The 12,630-nt window shown below is 34.6% G+C and overlaps 2 protein-coding genes across 2 annotated transcripts; both read left to right on the top strand.

The window, feature by feature from the left end:
- LOC105960450 (17.8 kDa class I heat shock protein) lies at nt 1-738 on the top strand. Its single transcript, XM_012984623.2, has one exon. The coding sequence runs from the start codon at nt 100-102 to the stop codon at nt 559-561; it is 462 nt and encodes a 153-aa protein (XP_012840077.1). The 5' UTR covers nt 1-99; the 3' UTR covers nt 562-738.
- Nucleotides 739-4,443: 3,705 nt separating this feature from the next.
- On the top strand, nt 4,444-5,310 carry LOC105960449 (17.8 kDa class I heat shock protein). The gene has a single exon (XM_012984621.2). The coding sequence runs from the start codon at nt 4,695-4,697 to the stop codon at nt 5,151-5,153; it is 459 nt and encodes a 152-aa protein (XP_012840075.1). The 5' UTR covers nt 4,444-4,694; the 3' UTR covers nt 5,154-5,310.
- Nucleotides 5,311-12,630: the final 7,320 nt, after the last annotated feature.

Below are 12,630 nucleotides of genomic sequence, written 5' to 3'. Positions count from 1 at the left end.
ATTGGTTTGAGTTTAGAATTTCATGAAAGGGCGAGAATCGTCTTCCCACCTGTATAAATTAAACAAGCGTGCTCCTTCACGTTGATCGAGATACAGAAAATGTCTTTGATTCCAAGCTTCTTTGGAGACAATGGCCGCCGGAGCAACGTCTTCGATCCGTTTTCGTTGGATATTTGGGATCCATTTCAGGGCTTTCCGTTCTCCACCGCCGGAGAAACAACCGCGGTGGCCAACGCCCGGATCGACTGGAAAGAGACGCCGGAGGCACACTTGTTTAAAGTGGATGTTCCCGGGTTGAAGAAGGAAGAAGTGAAGGTTGAGGTTGAAGATGGGAATATTCTTCAGATAAGCGGAGAGAGAAGCAAAGAGAAAGAGGAGAAGAACGACAAGTGGCACCGTGTCGAGAGGAGCTCCGGAAAGTTCATCCGGCGATTCAGGCTGCCGGAGAATGCTAAATTGGAGGAGGTGAAGGCGGCGATGGAGAATGGGGTGCTGACTGTCACCGTGCCCAAGGAGGAGGTGAAGAAACCTGAGGTCAAGGCGATTGACATCTCTGGTTAAATAATTATCGTTTATTCCAAAGTTTCAAATATGTTTGTGTTCAATAATTGATGTTGCTGTGTGATGTAATTGGAGCCAAGAGTACTACTTGTGTATCCCAACTTTGAAGTGTCGTTTGTTTTTCTACTTTACTAGTTATTGTAAAATTGCCAAGCCAGTTTCAGTGGTGTTTTTTCACTTTTTGCCTATTACTTTCTTTAATTTTCATTTCTTAATTAAAAATAATAAATGCACAATTCAGAAAATTATAAAAATAAACCATGGAAATTCACCAATAATTTGAAACAAAAAACATTCTATGTGGGATCTTGGAAATAGTCACTCCTTTCGTTTTGTATAATGCTAAGCTTATGGCGATTTTCAGAGGGGTGCTAAATGCAATTCACTCGTATAATGCTTGATATATGTTTTCCAGCAAATTAATTTCAATGAGCCTTCTAATTTGCATGCACCATAACTTATTGATTGAAGATCTAACTATATACCATTTCTGGTTGTTTAGTATTTTCATCGAACCTCAATATATATTGCAAATGTTAGAATTCTGTTCCGAGTTCTGACTACAGGTGGAAAGAAATTACTAATTACGGAATACCATGGTATATATATTACACTCCAACCGAAATTTACCAAAAAAATATGGAAGTATAGGTTACCAATACCGTATTGAATGAAAATTAGATGCTACACTTGGTTATTTACACTTGATGAATTTGAACCGAAAATCTAAACATAATCACACACACACACACACACACCTATGTGTATATGTGTTAGTGGGTATTTAATCAAATTCACAGTTCAAATCCCTCAGGTATAAACACTGACGGAACTTCATAGGGGTTGGGGGCTATTGTCCCTCCAAGAATTGTTTTTTAATAGTACTTATTTATATGTGAAAAAATAAAAGAAATAATGCATTTGAAGTTTTGTTTTTTAATATTATTATGTTGGCCCCACCAAAAAGTAAGATTTTATTCTACCATTTTAATGTAATTATACAATTCTCTAAAATATTTTAATAAAATCTAAATTTCTAATATTTATTAATGTTCACAATTAAAAAAAAACATAAAAAAGTAAAAATATTGTATTTATTCAATTATGTAATTTCCAATATTTTAGGTTTGCCTTTTATCAAATTTAAAAATATTTCAAACAAATTGTAATTTTCGGCAATCTTACATGTTTATTTAATAAACTTACATTTTCTATTTGTTGTAATTTTAAGTTCTGATGATTATATATTTCTGACATACTATTTATTTTATATAATTCTTTGATTCAATTAATTTATAAAAATATATATTAATTGTGTGATGACTTATGCGAATATCCCAACAAACCCCCCCCCCCCCCCAAACTAAATTTGTTGGTTCCGCTCCAGGTATAAATAACTAGTTGTAACATGTAGCTTCCCTTTAGTACGGTATTGGTATCGTAGTGCATTTAATTGGTACGATATATGGTAATGTATTTTCATTACTACGGTAATACTATAGCAATAATAATAACTTTATTACTTTTTATCTCATCATATTTAAGTTTTCTTATATTTTTTTCAAATAAATGTATTTACGTTTGTCCTCTTGTTTCTTTATATCTTATAGGGTAAAGTTCATTTTGTCTACTTGAACTATACCGAACATATAACCCCCGACCTTCAAAATGAATCAAAGCAACTCTTCCGTTAAAAATAGTTCGTCTTGTTGATGTGGCGTGTTGACAGTAATTGTATTGTTGTTGACGGTAAAATTACTGTAAACACGATAATATTACTGTCAACCACATCAATATTATTATTTTTTTGGTTTTTTTATTTTGTTTGATTTGTTGACCAGTCAACGTAATAATATTAATGTCGTTGACTGTAAAATTACTCTGTAAATACAATAGTATTATTCTCAACCACATCAATATTAACTTTTTTTGCCTTTTTATTTTGTTTGATTTGTTAACCGATTAACGTAATAATATTATTGTGTACTATAGTAACATTACTGTAAACACAATTATATCACTGTGGTTCACGGTAATATTATTGTCGATACAATAATAGTACTGTGGTTGACAGTAATATTATTGTCAACCACATTATTATTAATTTTTTTTTCTTTTTAGTATGTTTGTATTTGTTGACCGGTCAACATATTAATGTTACTGTACAATAATAATGATTTTTGTTGTGTTAATATTACTGTGCTAGAGAGTAATATATCAATATGACTATGTTAAACAATAATATAGTTAATATTATTGTGTTAAACAGTAATATAGTTAATATGATTGTCACCTACAACAATATTACTGTTAAAACCGGCCAAAAGTGAACAAATTTTTTTTTCAAAAAGTAAAAATAAAAAAGTCAACGCCACCGGGAACTGTCGGACAACGCCGGAAATCGGTAGAAAAAAAAGCAGACAAAAAAAAAAATTCAACGCTGGATATCGGTGGCGACAGGCGAAATTGTAGTCAAAATTGGGTTAGGGGTCAAAATTAAATAATTGGTGAAATTTGAGGTCAAATTGAGTTTAAATTGATGAAATTGGAGTATATTAAAATGTGAGGGGGTATTTTGGTCTTTTACACACCTCTGGACATTGACTGAATTTTTTTGTAAAATATTTTGTTGTCCGAACCCATTTTTGAATAAGTAGCTTATGATGTGCTTATTTGTATTAGACCCTATGGACAATCACTTAATGTCTCTCCTTCTAGGAGAGAAGAAGGTATACCTGAGCTCAGATAGTATGTGTAGGGACGAGCAAACAACGGAGAATAATGCAGAAATCTATTCGACTGAATTCCTCAACACAATAAGATGCTCCAGAGTTCCTTCTCATGCGTTGAAGTTCAAGGTTGGTGCATCCGTTATGCTAATAAGAAACATCGATCAAGCTAGAGGATTGTGTAACGGGACTAGACTTCAAATTATTAGAACCGACATTCACGTTCTGAGTTGCAAAATTCTTTCTGGAAAAATATCGGTGACATGGTGTTCATTCCTTGGATGACTTTAATACCATCTAACTCCGGACTGCCAGTTAAACTTCAGAGAAGACAATTGCCGTTGATTGTTTCTTTTGCAATGACTATCAATAAAAGCCAAGGCCAAACTCTTTCACATGTTGTTTGTATCTTCCTAGGACTGTTTTCAGCCATGGTCAACTATATGTTGCACTGTGCAGAGTTAAGAGCAGAGGTGGCATTAAGATATTCATCAAGTCGGATTCGAGTGAACTGACCAATGTTACTAGAAATATCGTGTACAAGGAAGTATTTCATCGAATTTGAAGGTAGAAAATAATTTCATATTTATCAGTTATTCATGTAACATGTTTTTTTTAACAACTTATTATTTGGCAGGTGTTTCTTCTCTATATATTTTCCCCGGTGCGATGTTATTTTCAGTCATGTCCCTAGGATGCTCAGTACAAATCTTATTATCTTTAAGATTTATTTTTGACGATATACTAATATTTAATATTATTCTTATATTGTAACTATGAAGAACATGCCACTTATAACATATTTTTATTATTGTTGGTCGATGACGTTTTGTACTTAAATTCAATGACTGTAATAATTGATATCTGCGTAAATTTGTTTTTCATACATGTTTTTCCAGTTTAAAATATGCCTCCCCGTGCATCGCACAAGTGAATACTAGTATTATATATATCTTTATTGACGGTATATTCTATCAAACTCTGTCGTAATATATACCCCGGTATTATACAAAAAATAACTAAACTATGGTAACCAATTGAATATGTGAGTTATAACCCCATATTTTAGTCCTATAGGAAAAGTATGCTCCTCTTTAATATTTAATATTAATTAAAAAACAAAAAGTTAAAAGAAAGTAAACGGGTGCGCCCATAGCATTAGCCCAGTGAGAGAGAATGAACGAATTTTCTGGAACATGTTGGAATAGTAGAGAAATTGGTTTGAGTTTAGAATTTCATGAAAGGGCGAGAATCGTCTTCTCACCTGTATAAATTAAACAAGCGTGCTCCTTCAACCTTCAATTCAATTCCACAAGAAATATTCGCGATTCTTTTCATCACTAATTACAAGTTAGAAAAATCTTCTTTACATTGATCAAGTAAATTAATCTGCAGAGAGAGAAAATGTCTTTGATTCCGAGCTTCTTTGGCAATGGCCGCCGGAGCAACGTCTTCGATCCGTTTTCGTTGGATATTTGGGATCCATTTCAGGGCTTTCCGTTCTCCACCGCCGGAGAAACAACCGCGGTGGCCAACGCCCGGATCGACTGGAAAGAGACGCCGGAGGCACACTTGTTTAAAGTGGATGTTCCCGGGTTGAAGAAGGAAGAAGTGAAGGTTGAGGTTGAAGATGGGAATATTCTTCAGATAAGCGGAGAGAGAAGCAAAGAGAAAGAGGAGAAGAACGACAAGTGGCACCGTGTCGAGAGGAGCTCCGGAAAGTTCATCCGGCGATTCAGGCTGCCGGAGAATGCTAAATTGGAGGAGGTGAAGGCGGCGATGGAGAATGGGGTGCTGACTGTCACCGTGCCCAAGGAGGAGGTGAAGAAACCTGAGGTCAAGGCGATTGACATCTCTGGTTAAATAATTATCGTTTATTCCAAAGTTTCAAATATGTTTGTCTTCAATAATTGATGTTGCTGTGTGATGTAATTCGAGGGAAGAGTGCTACTTGTGTATCCCAACTTTGAAGTGTCGTTTGTTTTTCTACTTTACTAGTTATTGTAAAATTGCCGAGCCAGTACTTTCTTTAATTTTCATTTCTTAATTAAAAATAATAAATGCACAATTCAGAAAATTATAAAAATACACCATGGAAATTCACCAATAATTTGAAACAAAAAACATTCTATGTGGGATCTTGGAAATAGTCACTCCTTTCGTTTTGTATAATGCTAAGCTTATTCCGATTTTCAGAGGGGTGCTAAATGCAATTCACTCGTATAATGCTTGATATATGTTTTCCAGCAAATTAATTCCAATGAGCCTTCTAATTTGCATGCACCATAACTTATTGATTGAAGATATATCTATATATCATTTCTGGTTGTTTAGTATTTTCACCGAACCTCAAATATATTGCAAATGTTGGAATACTATTCCGAGTTCCGACTACAAGTGGGATAAATTACTAATAACCGAATACCATGGTATATATATTACACACCAACCGAAATTTACCAAAAAAATATCAAAGTAGGTTACCAATACCGTATCGAAGGAAAATTAGATGTTTCACTTGGTTATTTATACTGGATGAATTTGAACCTTAGATCTACACATAATCACAAACACATCCATATGTATGTGTGCTTAGCGAATAATTATTTAATCAAATCTACGGTTCAAATCGACCCGGTATAAATAATCTGATGTAACATTTAACTTCCCTTCGGTACGGTAGCGGTAGCAGTTAGTTGGTACAATATATGGTATTGTATTTTCATTACTATCGTAATATCGTTTGACATCTATGTATTTTGCCTTTTTTTCCCACTTTCCTATAGCATAATAATAATAATTTTGTTACTTTTTATCTCATCATATTTAATTTTTCTTATATTTTTTTCAAACGAAATGTATTTATGTTTGTCCTCTTGTTTCTTTATATCTTATAGGGTAAAGTTTATTTTGTCTACTTGAACTATACTAACGTATAACCCGACTTTCAAAATAAACCAAAGCAACCCCTCCGTTAAAAATCCGTTTGTCTTGCTGACGTGACATGTTGACTCTATAAAATGATTAAATTTATTCCAGTTGTTGTATTTTTTTTGACAACTTTACCCCTTTATTAAATATATATGTGTATGAGTAAATTCCAAAAAAAGAAAAACAAGAAAGCCCAAATTGGAATTTATATTAAATTTCTTAAACTTTAGTTTGGGACTTGATTGCAATTTAAAAAAAAAAAAGTCCTAAATTACCTCCACCACCACCACAACTCTTCCTCCGCTATATGAGAAAAGACAAAAAAAAAAAAAATCCCTCATTTTGTGCATAGGGCCTTATCAACCAACCATATTTGTTGTTTTAGGTGGCTATATCTATTTCGCCAATATGCTTATCTTTTTAGTGTGTATTATAAATATGCAAATTAATGCATATGACAAAATGATCCGCAACCTTTTAAACTCAATTCCTAATTGTAACCCCAATTTAATTTAATTTCATCAATTTTGACTTTTTCTTTTATTTTTCTTTTTTTTTTTTTTTTTTTTTTTTTTTTTTTTTTTTTTTTTTTTTCTATCTGTTTTTTCTGCCGCCGGCTTCTAGCATTGAATTTTTTTGAATTTTTTTTTTCTTCTATTTTTTACATCGTCGGTTTCCGGAGTTGACTGACGGTCAGCGCCGATCTCCGATATTGACTTTTTTTTTTCCTAAAATTTTTATCCGATTTTTTTTACTCCCCCTATTGAAGGTTGACAGTAATTGTATTGTCATTGACGGTAATTGTACTGTCATTGACGGTAATTGTACTGTCTTTGATGGTATAATTACCGTAAACACAATAATATTATAGTCAATCACATTAATATATTTTTTTTTTTTGCTTTTTTATTTTGTTTGATTTGTTGACCAGTCAACGTAATAATATTACTGTCATTGACAGTCAAATTACTATAAACACAATAAAATTACTTTCAACCACATAAATATTATTTTTTTTTGGCCTTTTTATATTGTTTGATTTGTTGACCGATTAACGTAATAATATTAATGTCTACTATAGTAATATTACTCTAAACACAATAATATTACCGTGGTTGACGGTAATATTATTGTCGTTACAGTAATATTACTGTGGTTGACAGTAATATTACTGTCAACTACATCAATATTAATTATTGTCTTTTTATTATGTTTGCCTTTGTTGAACGGTCAACATATTATATTACTCTATTACATAATAATAGTGATTTTGTTGTGTTAATATTGATGTGCTAGGGAGTAATATAGCAATATGATTGTGTTAAATAGTAATATAGTTAACATTACTGTGTTAAACAGTAATATAGTTAATATGACTGTTAACCATGACAATATTACTGTTTAAACGGACCAAAAAATGTTGAAGACATTTTTTATTCAAATTTTTTTTAAGAAATAAATTAAAAATAAATTAAAAAAGTCAACGCCGCTAGGAACCGGCGTCACCGTCAGTCAACGCCGAAAACCAGCTGAAAAAAGCAGACAGAAAAAAAAATTCAACGCTGGAGACCGGTGGTGAGAGACGAAATTGTAGTCAACATTGGGTTAGGGGTCAAAATTGAATAATTGGTGAAATTTGGGGTCAAATTGAGATTAAATTGAATTAAATGATGCAATTGGAGTATATTAAAAAATGAGGGGGTATTTTAGTCTTTTACACACCTCTTGACATTGTCTGAATTTTCTTGTCAAATATTTTTTTGTCTGAACCTCTTTATGAATAAGTAACCCATAATGTACTTATTTGTAATAAACTCTATATTATATATATTTATAGGGGAAATGAGTGATAACCCCCTACTTTTTAAAATATATATGAGGAGGCCCAATAAATATTTCTTTCTTAGTCAAAAACCCAAATTCTAATCTTAATTAGTGAGACCCCCCTAGATAAATTGAAATACCTGTTTTACCCTTTTAGTTACAATTTAAAACCCTAGTCTTTCTCTCCACTCATTCAGCCGTAACATCTCATCCCCTCTTTCTCTTATTCTCTCTCTAACTTTCTCTCTCTCTATCACGTGATATCTCTCCCCCTCTTTCTTTTCTTCTCTCTAGAAATCTCTCTTTCTCTCTCTATCCACATCCATGGCCACGTCTGCTTCTCCCTCGACTTGCGCCGCCGCCGCCGCTACTCGCTGCCGTTTCTCTCCACGACGAGAACGGAGCCGTTGCTTCCCCCGCCGCCGCAAGCAGCCGTTGCTCTCTCCGTCGCCGCCGCAAGCAGCCGTTGCTCCCTCTGTCGCCGTCGCTAGCAGCCGCTACTCCCTTCGTCGCCGTCCGACGATGCTGCTCCCCCCTGCCGCCGTCTGCCGCCGCTGCTGCCCACACTAAGAACGAGATCCATATTCCGCTGTACGAGATCCGTTTTTCAACGATGATTTATATTGCCGGAGAATAAGATCTGTATCCCGGCCGCAATCGACGAACGGAATCAGTATTCCGCCGCACGAGTTTCTAGCTTGGTAAGGTTGCAAATTATAATGTTTGAAGTAAATAATCGCATGTTTTTAGTTCGGTCTTCATAATAATTAATGACAAGGAGTGTTAATTTTATTCATTATGTTAGTCTGTTTTGATTTTGGTGAAGATCTATGGCTTAGTTAGTTAATTTGGCTACAATTTCATTATAATTGGCTATTTGTTGGAGTTTGCTTTTCCTATTATAATTGAAGATTTGTTGGAGTTTGTTTTTCCTATTATCAGTTGTAACTATTACTTATTTGTTGGTGTAGGAGTTAGCTTAGAATTAAGAAGGGAATAGCAATATAAAACTTCTGTTAAAACTTAAATTTGCTACGAATTTTACTATATAAAACTATATATGACTACACGTAACTGCAATTGTTAGAATTTATTTCGTGCAGATATAAATTATTTGTGTCAGATTCAGTTTTTCGTTACTGTTGCGTGAAGTGTTGCAACAGTTCGTGAAACAGTTCGTAAAAACAGAAATAAATGAGACACACATTTTAATGTGGTTCAGATACAATTGTACCCTACATCCACGGGGACTTGCAAATAAAATTTACTAATTTTTAGTTTTACGAATACAATAATAGGACTTAATCAAAATACAAAGACTCCCTCTTTGTTGACGCCGTTCTTGTATACTACGCTGAATTATAAATCTTCAATTTGCAGCACGTCCCTTGCTCCGCACGGTTGAACTCCCTTCAACGCTGAATCCCTCAGTCGGCGGATCGATCTCCTCCCGAGATCTGTTTAAGCCCCTCTCCCGAAGAACCGATCTTCTTTTTATATAGAAGAAGCAAACTGGTGATACTTCTTGAATCTTTGTGTCTTCACCACAAAGCCTTGAAGCCGATATATTTTCTATGAAAATCACGTATCACGATGGAACAATAAAAAACGAGAGGAAAAATATTTTCTGTGAAAAACTTCTCTCGATCAAAGACGTTCCGGGAGCAGCAAAGAAAAGAGAAATCTTTTTCTCTCAAAATAAAGGCACACCACGGTAATGTGTCTTTCCTTCTCTCTTATAAGCCTGATAAAGAATCCTACAAAAGACCAACATCAAAATACGTATCAGGCTTATTAGGAATAAATCTTATCAAAAGATATTAAGTCCTAGTCAAACACTAATTTCCAAAAGAATTTGTATTCTATTGAAATACAAATTCTGTATAAGCCAAAATAGCTAATTTATGAAATAAATATATAAATCAATTAATGACAATTTAGCAAACCAAAACTTGGAAAATAAATATATTCTTCCCTTTAATCATGATACACGGCTGTGTGTATTCTCAAGGAAGAACAACTTTCTTTCCAAGTCACATGGTATTAAGGAATCCCAATTTCTTAGAATTCTCCATGGTTTCTCTTAAGTAGAATCTAACTAGATTCTAACAATCTCCCCCTTTGTCATTTATTGATTATAATCATTTTCTCCCCCTGAGTAGAAAACCTGAAAATAAAACAATCAGATGAAAGACGGAATCAATAAAACTAAATATCATCCTCAACATCAAAAGAACAGCTCATCATCATAATCTCTTTCAGCAACAAGAGTGGCATGAACTGCTGCAATAGCAAGTGCCACAGTTTCAGCAACTGCTCCAACAGTAGTGGCTTCGGCAGGCGGTTCACAGCGGAGTCAGCTCCCCCTGCATTTGTTTCTCCCCCTGTAGGTGATCCTTAGGCAGCTCCTCTTGTAAATGACTTCATTCTTCCCCTTTGCTTACTTGACTTGGTAGACTTGGAGGGCGGTGGAGGGCGACGTGGTAAATCATCCACGTGATAAAAGACTCAGCAAATAACTTCGGCATCAGCTCCTCCTTTTATATTCTTGTGAAGACCTAAACCAATTAATGACAATAAACACAATTAAAAATGTGAAATTCCTTCTACATTGGAGATACACGTTCAGGTGATTAATATGGAGAGATAAATTATTTCTTCTCAAATTATCTAATGAGATAACTAAGGAAAATATGTTCCTCATGTTAATACACATCTCTATAGAATTCCACGTGGTGTTGTGGACTTAGAATCCCGAATCCCACCGAGATTCTAACACTCTCCCCCTTTGGCATTGATTGGTCAGAACATTTACTCCCCGTAAATATATGATACATGCATGAACAAGGGTCAGCAAATTCAAAATAACATCTGCAAATATAAACAGTTGCAACAGTTTATCAAACAGTTCAGCAAATAGTGTACAGTTGTTCAATTTAGCAAAGAACAACAAAAAATGTGCAGTGGCAGAATCAACTTCCCTTTACAATGAATTCCTCCTTGTTTGTCCTGTATTTCTGCACTATTCCAACAACTGTATGATGCATTGTCTCAACAGTTGTCTGAACTCCCCCTGCATTCATGCACTATTCCAGCAACTGTCTGATGCACTGTCGCAACAGTTGTCGGAACTCCCCCTGTGTTCATGCCATCGATACTGTTCTTTTCTCCCCCTTTCTGGGCAATCACCATGCATGGATAACTAAACATGATGCACGTAGATGTTCAAACACTTAACAAAAAGATCAAACGTAGAGAGAATTTTGAAAGTAAGTGAGAAGAATCACCATACATAACATGCACACAAAATCACAAACTCACAACTCAATACCACACGATAATTGCAATGCGAAAATCAAAGGATAGTGATATCAAATCCAACATTAAATAACAAAGACTACAGACTTTGCCAAACTTCCTAAGAAACGTGGAGATGAGAGGAGTAAACTCAATAGATCCGGCTGCAACAAAAAATTAAATTTAACCGGCACATAAACAAAGATCCTGTCTCTCTTTTTTTTTTTTTTTTTTTTTTTTTTTTTTTTTTTAAATGCCTAATGCAAGACAAGAAGTAAACATGAGAAATAAACATGAGTGAAAAGACATATGTGAATAGGATACTGCATGGAGAAACAAAACATATGGGATTTATCTTCACATTCACTATAAATGCAATCCCCAAAAATCCGACTGCCAATGCAACCAATAAACTTAATAATCCCAAGTCAAACACAAAGATGCTCTTATTAGGTAGCGTACACCCACGTCTAATGGTAGCTTTTTCCCATGAAAAATAGAGCAATTAAAAGGAACGAGATTATGGTGGTCGTGCAATGTGTAGTCCACTGGGCTTTCTAATTGAGCCTTGTAGTGAGTGTTCGGAAAAGTGGTTTACTGGCTCGACTCAACTAGGCTTCGAACTATTCACTGACCATATGTATAATTTATATTGGCCGTGCAATGTGTAGTCCCCTGGGCTTTCTAATTGAGCCGTGTAGCGAGCTTTCGGCCACGTGATTTACTGACTCGACTCAAAAAGGCTTCGAACTATTCACTGACCAAATGGTTGTAGATATATATATTAGTAACAGTAGTTCAAGAGTAGCTTTCACTCATTAAAAGAGGCATCTTTTCCCTATAAAAACATCCAACCATGACAAGACTATTCAGAGAAATAAATAAGTTGGAGCCTTTTAAGTAATCATTTTGGGAATTGGTGAAGTTCTACCCCCACAAAGTTTAGAAGAACACGAAGTATCAAATTCACATTTGTCTCAATCATATGCAGTATGCTTAATGCAGGTCCTATATGAGATGCAAAACCATATGAAGTGTCCTACCACTAAAAGTTGCAAGTCTGGACACACAGACTGTTGCAACAGTTCATGCAACTGCATCAGATTAAACAACATAAATTCCCAGCGATTTTCGCAAGGAATCAAATCTCTGTGCATCAAAGGTTTTTGCAAAAGCATCAGTTAATTCATTCTCCGTTGCAGCATAATCAATTGAGACAACCCCCTTTTCGACCAAGCCCCTTATGAAACGATGACAAATATTTGTAAGCTTAGTTCTCGAATGCTAA

The sequence above is a fragment of the Erythranthe guttata genome, chromosome 6, assembly GCF_056151865.1.
Source record: "Erythranthe guttata isolate IM_541 chromosome 6, IM_541, whole genome shotgun sequence".
NCBI classification, from domain to species: domain Eukaryota; kingdom Viridiplantae; phylum Streptophyta; class Magnoliopsida; order Lamiales; family Phrymaceae; genus Erythranthe; species Erythranthe guttata.
Note: the sequence above shows the minus strand (reverse complement) of the source record. Positions and strands in the feature narration are given on the sequence as shown.